The 11361-nt window shown below is 28.5% G+C and overlaps 1 protein-coding gene across 2 annotated transcripts; it reads left to right on the plus strand.

Moving 5' to 3' along the window:
* The first annotated feature begins 539 nt into the window (after positions 1-539).
* Positions 540-11089, plus strand: LOC107452952 (uncharacterized). 2 transcript variants are annotated; one of them, XM_016069586.4, is made up of 2 exons: positions 540-735; positions 6280-11089. In XM_016069586.4, exon 2 carries the CDS (start codon positions 6284-6286, stop codon positions 8057-8059), a length of 1776 nt encoding a protein of 591 aa, XP_015925072.1. In that variant the 5' UTR covers positions 540-735; positions 6280-6283; the 3' UTR covers positions 8060-11089. The 2 variants fall into 2 exon arrangements, with proteins under 2 accessions (XP_015925072.1, XP_087011201.1); XM_087155075.1 differs by lacking the exon at positions 540-735 and adding an exon at positions 838-1096.
* The last annotated feature ends 272 nt before the right edge of the window (positions 11090-11361 follow it).

Below are 11361 nucleotides of genomic sequence, written 5' to 3' on the forward strand. Positions count from 1 at the left end.
ATGCCATCATTTACAATTAATAACCTTTCAATTGTAAATAAATGATGGTACATTGACACCTTTTATTTTAATACCATATAATTACCTTTATTATATTTTCTACACACATAAAAGAATTAGAACAGTTCAAAAAATTTTTATTGATTGATTAGTTTATATATGCAAAAGAATAAACTATCGAATATTTAAAATAATATTCTTTTATTAACAGACATTTCTTATTATATCAAAGATAAAATAGGAAAACAAATATGTAACTAAGCCTAACTCAGTAACGTGCAAATCTTTAACTACTTTATCACAGATAATTAGAATTATAAAATGTCGCAAACGTTTTAAAATACATTGATGCAATATTATAAACAGAAAAAATTTATTTAAAACAATTAACTTACTTTATTTAATGAATCATAAATGAAGAGCTTAGAATAACAATTGCAATTAAAGCTACACTTAAATTACACCTCCGCGCAATCTCTTCAACAGGGTTACTTTTCGAAATTATTTGGTGAAAATTAAATTCTAGCCAAGCATTTCAAGCGCATGCGCAGTTGTACTTGAAAACAAAAGTTACTCACTCTACCTGCTAAAGAATTGGTAATTCATCATTGTGATTGTGCGTTCCCTATTATAATATTAGTAAACATAACAAATGTCTTTTCATATGAAGAAAATACTAACTCATTGTTAAAGAAAACTATATGAAGAGCGATTAGAGTAGTAACAAAATTGCAGGTAGAGAAGTGAATATTTTATTTAAACAAATTATTAATAGTGATTCATGTCGATTCCATCTCTATTTATTTTGTGTATAAAATGTTACTTTCGCAATATTTTAGACCATAATTTTATAAAACTTATATATTGGGGCACGTATGCACTAAGTGCACCAGGTTTATAGTCAGTCTGGTTCATTTTGAATTTATCTCTGTTAAGATCGTCATGATTTGACTGTATTTTTGAATAGATTTTATAATAAATTAGTAAAAAAAAACTTCTGTTTCTTGCAATGGATATCATTAATAAGCTTTAATGTTTTATGTCTGATATTAGTTGTTTTCAAGACCAAGATTTCCTTCAAATTTCGGTTCCTGGGGTAATTAGTTTTACTTGATAGATTTGTATCAAAAGAATTTAGGCTTGTGATTTAGTTCAATAAACATACTTATCGATTTGTTACCATAAAATTTTCATAAATTAAACAATTATCCAAGGCTTTATTCTCAAATTTGTGATAGTTTGCTGAATTTGGGATACAATTTCAGCATTAGTGATAGAAATTTAACTTTAAATGCTCTTGTTTATGGGGATATTTCTGTATTCTGATCTGTTTCGCCAACTACTATTGCCAAGGTGCCAAACAGATTTTAAACTTGCAATATTCTTTATAAAAAAAACATGTTGATGTTTGCCCGGGGGTGGTTAGGAGTTATACCTTTTGAGTTGGTCTCTTTCTGGGATGTTTTTTTTTTCTTTCTCGCGGGCCGCTGTCTAGAAGTTGCCAAGACTCGGCAATTATTCTGCCACAGATCAGGATACGGAAATCTCCCCTATTTCATAACAGGCTTGGAATGATGAATACTGTCCTAGTTTTTAAAAAATGATACTTTTTGGTTATATTGTGTTAGATTTAATCACAACGAAATGGCGGCATTGTCTCAGAACTTCACAGATTTCATGCAGAAAGTTTTTTTTTTGGAAAATAAAAATATTTGGTTTGTTTTTCTGCAGGGATTTACTTGTAAAATTTGAATCACGCACTTAAATAATCTCTGTTTAAAGCGCTCAGATTATGCCGATATCATAAATCCATTTTGACTGTCTTTTCGGCAGTTATTGACATTGATTTTCACGTGGCTTTTAGATATCCTAATATATTTCAGACGTTATGGGAAGTTCAAATTGCGCATTTGATAATTTGCTTTTTAAGGGAATGATTCTATCAATTTTTTTGGCAGTTATTGCTTTTGATTTCCACTTAGTTTTTAAAACCTGATATTTTTATACAATATTATTTATTACAATAATCAAATCTTGAAACGAAGCATGCATTTGAGTAACCCTTTTCTAAAGAGCCGGATGTGCGTGATTTCATCGTTGATCTATTTTTCAGTAATTACTACAACAGATTTCATGATATTTAATTATTTTTTTTAATGTGATGATGATTTGCTAAATGCAATAAAGGAAATAATTAGTGCCTTCCCCCCAACAAAATGCGACAATATCGCCGGCCCATAATATTATAATCAAAAGAATATTACATATTCAATAAAAGTTTTTTATTATTCTTGTAATCACAGTGATTTTATTACCTTAAATTAGTAACATACATCTTTGTTATTATTGAAAGGAGTGCTAGTGAGTTTTGTTGCAGAAAAACTGAAAAAATTCTGCCATAAGGGATTTAATAAGAGTTGATTAAACGAATATAAATCCTACTGAATGAACTGTTCTTTGACCTGTGTTGTTAAAATTAGGTTTTCGATGGCTTGAGCTTTGGTTGTAATTTGTATTTCTTTTTTTATATTAATTCATTTCTGACAACCACAACATAGTAGTGATGATATGGAAATCTGTCCTGATCTGCATCCCCTTCAGCACACATGCAAATCAATGTCTTAGATTAATGACAGATATTATATAAAAGTTTTGTTTGCGTGAAAGGATCTTAAATCGAACCCAATGGCAAAGGCTGTTGATTGGCCTGTGCTATTACAACAGGGCTGTTAATATTCATATTTTTTTCATAAATTTTGACTAAAATAAATTCTGGAAATCGCAATATAATAAACATTCTAGTATTATATTATGACATGATAATTTTCAACAATATGAAGATTTTATATCCTATTGGTAAACTTTTAATTATTTAAGTTTTGGTTTTGTTTAAAATATAAGAAAAAAACAATGACTTCTATTTACATTTCGTATCATGTCATCACTTTTTTGTTTCAAAGTTTCAATTTCTTAATGATAATTATTTTTTAATGCAAGGTATTCTTAACCTCTATATGTTATATAAATACTTTTTATACTTAAGGATTTCTGAAACACTTATTAATGATATATATATATATATATATATATATATATATATATATATATATATATATATATATATATATATATATATATATAAATATATATATATATATATATATATATATAAATATATATATATATATATATATATATATATATATATATATATATATATATATATATATATATATATATATAAATATATAAAGAATTTCTTTCCATTTTGTATAAGTTAATTTTTTATTATTGTTCTTTAGCTTTAATGAAACAAAAATTTCTAGCTTAATGATATTCACTGAAATTTTGTGGATAAATATGAGTTAATTGATGTGGATAAATGAGAAATTAAGTGAAATTTTAAGCATAACTAGATTATGGTGATGGTCAGATATATTTCAATGAACTAGATTCTTGAAAGTGTTGATATGTTTTTGGCTATACCGACTGCTTAACCCAAGATTTTTTCAACTATTTTGATTAATTAAAAATGTATAATGTATAAATTTTACTATTTTTGAAATCTTCATTGCAAGCACTGACAAATAGTTTACAAAAATAAGGAGAGAAATGAACAACAACCATACTTTGTTAATACTATATTGCAGAAAAAGGAATTAAAATGTAAACTGTAACAAAATTCTTACTTATTCACGAAATAATAAATATAAGCGTTAATGTGTATTTAAATATTTAATGCATAGTAAATAAAAAGAAATATGACAAACTGCATTAGTAAGTATTTACTTAAGTGCTGATGACACTAGGCAACTAAGTTAAGAAACCGGTTTTTGGTTTCTCATTTGTGATCACACGTTACAACCTTCGCTTGTTCAACCAACTCTGAATAGTCCAATACCAGAACGGCACTGGTATTGGACTATTATAGTATATAACAGTCCAATACCAGAACTTATATTTTTCAATAAAGTTTATTGCTATAAGCTCTTTTAATTATCATAGAAGCGATTATTGACGATGTACTTGAGGTAGGCGTTGAGCTGATAGCTGAGATTCTGAAAGAAGAACTAGAACCAAAAAAAGGTGATATAAAATCAAAATAATTTCTTTCGTTTGCTTTCAAAATTTCATTGGTACTCGGAAATATCTGTCAAAGAAATATCTATCAAAATGAGTTTGAAAAGCTTAGCGTTCAAGCTATATAATTTGGAATTTTCAAATATTTAAACATTTGTAATTAGTAATATGCTAGTTTTTTTTTCATTCACTTTTAAAATTCAATAATAATTTGTAACTTTTAATATCGCCACAGAGGACATTAATTTATACGGAATTAGTTTATTCGCATAATCTTTGTTATTTATGTCCCAAAGACAAGGATACGCTTGAAAAATTTCAAAAAAAAAAAAAAAAAAAATACATATATCGCTAGAATTCCATTTAAAACTAGTCATAGTTAGAAGATTAAACCAAGTTTAAATTTAAAAGATAAAAATTCAGGATGTGTCAGAATCAGCACGTGTATTTTGTTTACTAAATAGTTGCTAGTTAAGGTTGAAAGTATTTGGAAGCTATAATTTTATACTATATGACACGTTTCAACTAATCTGGTTGCTCCACTAAAGTTGAAAGGTTTTAACTTCAGTTGTTAGTTGAAAGCAACCGGGCAACCATCATATGACACGTTTCAACTTCACCGAAACCGCTAGTTGCTTTCAACTAGGTTGCCTCGTGTCATATGGCCTTTAAAAAGAAAATTCTTCAACTCTTGTAACAAATAAATAAAAGAACCAACATTAAATTGCATTATTTGAATATTAGCACATAGATTGTAACAGGGATTGACTGATATTTTTCAATGGACTAGATTTATGAAAATATTTATTTGTTTTAATGCAATAACGAATTATAAAATCATCCATCCTATATCTAAATGTGTACTATTTCTATCCAATCTGCAACTTATTTTAATTTAAAAGTAAGTGGAATAAAATAGTATTTTCTATGAACTTTAATGCCACTGATTTCAGCCTAAAAGAAATGTTGATTGGCTCTAAAGAGCTGCATAATCATTTCTTCAGACATTTTAGTGATAATTTGAAGTTTTAAAATCTTTATTTCATTTTGCACACACTCTCAAAACCGTAAATCTAATTCACAAAAATTTTGCTAATAATTTACAAAGGATGTTCATACTATATATGTGATAACAAAACTAAAAGAGCATTGAAATAGCCTAGCATGTTTCCATTCGGCACATGTGACGCCATAGCCAATCGGGGATCGTTTTTGATTGCAGCACTCACGGAGGCCTTTTGGGGCAATTTAAATGCTTAATAACAAAATAAATTAACATTTGCTGGAAAAAAACAACCAGATTTTTGGTTTCAGGAGAGAATTTCCAATAAGTTAGGTATGAAAATAAAAATGTTGTGCTGTAATTGTCCATTGTAACTAGTGTCAGAAGGTACAGGGTTCCCACATTACTTGAAAGTCCTTGAATTTTGTTGAAAAAAATCAGTGCCCTGAAAAGTCCTTGAATTCTGCCATAGGGTACTTGAAAAGTACTTGATTTTTCAGTAATTAAATTAATATTAATCTTTCTTACAAAAAATCAGTAAAAAAAACATTTTCAGAAGAAAATTATAGAAATTCTGATAGATGCAATAGGGGTTAAAGAAGATGCAAAACTGTTTTCTCCTAGATTTTTCACGCTAGATTATTGTTCATCTCTCTGATGTTTTGAAAGCTGAAATTTCTAGCAAATTTTAGGTTTTGTAGCCATAGTTTTCGAATGATATATAGTGTTTAATCGATTTAGAAATATGTTCAATGTTTTAACTTCGTTATTATAGGTTAATATCGTTATCCTATTTGTTCTTTTAATTTACATATGAAGGATAATTAATTTTTTATGATTTATAATAAAATTTTTACATTTAGTTTTTACTGCTAATAAATAAAATTTAGTTCTGCAGGTTTCATTGATTATTATAAAAATCGTGATTCACATTAAACTGATTCTTGATTTACAGATCGGAATGATAAAAATCTGATAAAATCTTGATGATGATGAAAATCAACCATGTATAAAATATTTAGTACATTTTGCCACAATTGTTATGAAATTTGTATTATTTTTTGAAATTTACTGGGTTTTTTCCTATCCATGTTGGCAGCTATGTATTTTCAACACTCTTGTATTTTGTTGTAATAATTTAGAACTACTTTTTCTTTATAAAATTTGTCTCAATTAATTATTTTTTATGTTTGCAGAAAAATGGATGTCGCAAGAAGCAATGAAACTCAATTTTCATATAAAATGCATTTTCACAAAACAACGCAGGATCTTCCCAATAATTACATTGTTTATAATGTACATAAAAATTTTGGATCAGTTGATGCCAGTGAATTAAGTGTGGAGAATATTATTAACACTGTGTTTTTTAATTGTGAGGATAAGAAATATGCACAAATATGTGCTCAAACTTATATTTGCCATCGAATTATCGGTAAAGCAACAGACTTGAAACTAATACCTCTGTTTTATCGAGATCATTACAGACGTTCTGAAAGTTTGTATGAAGAGCCGACATATATACTTATCAAAAATAAAATAGCTGGTATAGCAAAGAATATTTTAGCTCATCGTCAGCCTGTAGTACTCTTGAAGAGATGTTCCATACCTAAAAGAAAAAGAAAAACATCAAAGCAAAAAAAACAAAAGAAAGGTAAAAATTATGCTTTTGATGAATCCCTTAGATCTATTGTTGGTAAATTTCCTTCTCTTATTATCCCAAAATTGTCACCTAAAGAAATAGAATATCATATGAAAGATAAATATAGAATTTTTGACTTGCAGAAAAACTCATTAACTATGACAAAAAATAAAACATTGACAAAAACTAAGCGTGTAAAGAAAAATAAAGAAAATTTTCGACCAAATACAGAGACTAGAAGATCTAGTAGATTAAGCTCAAAAGAGGAGAAATTGGGATTAAATGGTCAGAAATATTTTCATGCTAATTTCTCCCTTGTATCTGAAAAAAATATACTAGAGGATTGCCAACAGATGGAAAATCAATTTCAAAAAGATAAGAGTGTATCTATTACTAATGAAACATATTTGCAAGAAGATTGTCAACATACCGAAACTTATTTTGGAGATAACCAGCTTAGTGAAGGTAAGACTCATGCTAATGATATGACTTCTGAAACACTTTACCCATTGGATGATCGCACTTTTTTTGTAGATAACCAGCTTTGCGAAGGGGAAACTCATGCTAATGGTATGACTGCTGAAACACATTACGCATTAAATGATCACAATTATTTTGTAGATAACAAGTTTGCCGAAGGTGAGACGCATGCTAATGGTATGACAGCTGAAACACATTACCCATTAAATGATAACCTTTATAATTTTCAAGAGGATAATGGAGGTTTGTCTGTCGCTGACACTAGTTTTAATGAGGATGAGGAGGTTCGTCTTCAAATTCCTGAAGCAGAAGAAAGTTCTTCGAATGAAGCAGTTCATTATGAAACAGATGATAGATTAGATGATGGAAACTCAAGTGTTACTAATGAGCGAAATTTTCAAGAGGATAATGAATGTTTGTCTGTTGCTGAAACTAGTTTTAATCAAGATAATAAGGTGCGTCTTCAAATTCCTGAAACAGAAGAAAGTTCTTCTGATGAAACAGTTCATTATGAATCAGATGATAGATTTGATGATGGAAACTCTAGTGTTAATGATGAGCAAAATTTTCAAGAGAATAACATGCCATGTGAATTTAGTGATGCATATAGGCAGCCGGAATCTATGGTCATTTCAGAGCCAAAAAGATATTATGAAATACCTATGTCTGTGCAGTTAAGAGGAAATTACACTTTTGAGTATGTTCTCAAAACTCAAATGGGTGTTGATCAGGATACATGCGAATATCTAAACGATGAAATTGGTTTAGATAAAAATGTGATAGCTTCTTTACGTGATTTATATAAAAGTGTGCATGATGGAAAAAATAACTATATCTTTTGTGAACTTAGCTATTAAAACTTGTTTCAAACCAAAACCATTTTTAAAAAAAAATTATATTGTAAATTTCAAAGATTTTTGTTATTTAAATTAGCTGGTGGAGTTTTTCAAAAAGTGTCATTTTTGTGTTACAGCATATAATGAGTGACAATATAATTAAAAAATAGAATTTTAGTTAAGCAAACTGTTTTTAGATTCTCTAAAATAATGAGAATTTAAGTATTTTAAATACAATTAAAAGATGAATAAAATTTTAATATAAACATGATTTTTTTTCGTAATGCAACATTGAAGTTTGCAACCCAAAATTTAAGATGGTTTATTCAGGGTGCCTGGTGTTTTTAAAGGTGCTTATTTTTGATTTATGTTTTTCAAAAGCCCTTAAAGTTACTCTTTTTATTCAAGGTTTGTAACAATTGCTTAATTTTCTATCTTTTTAAAAAGAGAATTTTTCCTTGCCATATTGATTGTTGTTTTAAATTGCAAAAAAAGGTATGATTTTCATTTCTACTTATTTCATCTCTAAAGTTTTCGAGAATCTTATTGAACTTTATGTTTATAAATTAAGGTCTTTAAAAGATGGAAATTTTTTTTTATTACTGCACAGATCCTAACTATATATATATTTTTTTGGAAATTGGTTAAAAACATTTTTTGAGTGCTTAAAAGGTGCTTAATTTTTGTTAAAAAATCTAGCTTTGCACCCTATTATTTTCCCTTGTGTTTTTTTTTGTTTAAATAGTGCATAACATATTCTAAACAATATAATCCGCAATTCTTAAAAATAGTTCTATCAAAATTTTTCTATGCGAGTTTGAAGCTTGGCTGGTTTAAACCAAATTTTTTGTTCTTTTTTTTAAAAGTTTCTATTATTGATATTTTTAGTTGGATTATAAACTAATTGAAAATCTATTAAATGTTATATAAAAATTGTTTGAATATTGAGTATAAATGCGTAGAACTCATCCCATTTTATACTGGCTTTGCTCCTGCACATTTCAAACAGCATTTTTCTTTGTCTACATTATCTTACTTTCATGTTCAATTTATGTTTTCTAATAATTATTGTGATTAGGCTAGCTACTTTAATGTAATCATGTAGAACTTGCTATTAATTAGGCTGCCAAATCATTGAATTACAATAAATTAGCTATTTCTGAGTCTATTTGGTTCCAATTTTAAACAATACGAGGCATAAAGCTAACATAAAGCACTACAATTTAGTTCAAAAATATGTACCTCTTTAAATGTCATACCCACCAAGTCTTCTGTTTTTTAACAAAGATTTCTGTATTTTACGACTATCTCCTGTTGATCCGTATATTCTCAAATTTCCCCATATTTGTTAAAGAAATTTGTGATAGAATATCCACCGATGGCAAAAATACTTCCCTTATAGACAACAGATAGTGCTATCGCCAGTACTGCAGTATGTTGATGGTTAAGTCGATTGCTTAGGGAGGGAATGGAGCGTTTGCCTTCCAATGAGGTGAACTGGGTTTGAATCCCAGCAATGACTGGTCGATATGAATTCCGAATCCAGCTTTCACCGACCACAGTGCTGACGTGAAATATCCTCAGTGGTAGATGGATCACGGGTTTCAGTCTCCTTGCCGCCCGATTTACCGTCGGAGGTTTTCCTGATTTTCCTCTCCATGTAACTCAAATGCGGGTTAGTTCCATCAAAAAGTCCCCCATGAAGGCAAATTTTTCCCAATACTTGTTCCATTGTCTTCTGGATCAGATTCAAACTTCTAAGGCTATGGAGTTGAACATAAGTAGTCGTGAACCCAAAATCAGGTCATCTGTTCAACAACGGTTACAAAATAAAATAGTTTAAGTAATTATAATAATGGTTTAAAAAAATCTTCTTTAGATCAAGATTTATGCACATATTTTTTACTTCACTAAGTTAAGTGCTTATATTTCCAATTTTGAATTTCTCTTTTTGACTTCCATGATTATGCAAGAAGCATCAAAACTTTACCCGTAGCCTAAAAAATGTTGCTAGTAAAATCTCCCTTAATTTATTTCTCTAATGTTGGCAGGTATGAAATGTGCATGAACAGTCAGTTTAGAATGGAAAGATTACCTTATTGACATAAAATAACATTTCCCGCTTCCTACTTAATTTTCGCTGTGCAGTTTTTTTTTCTTTTCAGATTGCTTAGCAATTCGGGTTCGCTGTATTCACTTTGTATGTATGCTGTTTTTTAAATGAAATTTTCTTCTGAAAATATACATGTTTCTACACATTTAAAACAGTATTTTTCTTTGTTTAAAGTATTTTAATTTCATGTTCAATTTACGTTTTCTAGTAATTATTGTTTGAAATAGGCTGAAAAATAGCTATTTTAATGTAATACAATAATTTATCTACCAACATCTATAGCTTGCTAATTTGGCTGCCAAATGATTAAATTACAATAAAATAACTATTTCTGGGTCTATTTGATTCTTTTTTAAAAGTATAATTACTAGAAAATGTAAAGCTAATATCAAACACTACAATTTAGCTTTTAAAAAAATGTGTGTCTCTTTGAATGTTCATGAACAATCAGTTTATAAAGGAGAGATGCCTTAGCGACATAGAATAACATTTCCTGTGTAAGTTTCCTATTAAGTTTCATTGTGCAGTTTTTTCTGATTCCTTTGCCATTTATAAAATAAATGTGTATCTCTTTAAATGAGCATGAACTGTCATTTTATTATGGAAAGATGACTTTAGCTACATAGAATAACATTTCCTGTGTAAGTTTATTATTTAAGTTTCATTACGTAGTTTTTTCTTATTGCTTTGCCATTCATAAAAAAAAATGTGTATGTCTTTAAATGTGCATGAACAGTCAGTTTATTATGGAGAGATGACCTTAGCAACATACAATAACATTTCCTGTTTAAGTTTCATTATGCAGTTTTTTCTGATTGCTTTGCCATTCGATCTTGCTGTATTCACTCATTATTCACTTTGTATGTATGCTGGTTCTATTTATAAAATCAAGTTTTCTTCTGAAAATATGTCATAAATACATTATGTGAATACTTTGATTTATTTGCATTTCAGTGCTGCAACATTTTAAACAACACATAACCAGTGCCGTAACTTCACCCCTCGGGGCTCTAGGGCAAAAATTTTCAGTACTCCATCTCTAACCGTCATTTTAGCTATTTATGTATTATGTTAGCGAATATATTTATGAAAACAAGTTATTTGTTCACATATAAATTGGATTACAAAACATTGTAAGTTTTCCAAATGGCAAAATACAAAATTTCAGCGAAATCGATTAATCCTGAGAAATTAAATTTTAAAAAAGTCG

The sequence above is a fragment of the Parasteatoda tepidariorum genome, chromosome 11, assembly GCF_982258835.1.
Source record: "Parasteatoda tepidariorum strain Cologne lab strain chromosome 11, Ptep-v5.0, whole genome shotgun sequence".
Lineage (NCBI taxonomy): Eukaryota > Metazoa > Arthropoda > Arachnida > Araneae > Theridiidae > Parasteatoda > Parasteatoda tepidariorum.

Excerpts from the sequence above, each read along its gene's own strand:
- LOC107452952 (XM_016069586.4), top strand. The coding sequence starts at position 6,284 with ATGGATGTCGCAAGAAGCAATGAAACTCAATTTTCATATAAAATGCAT.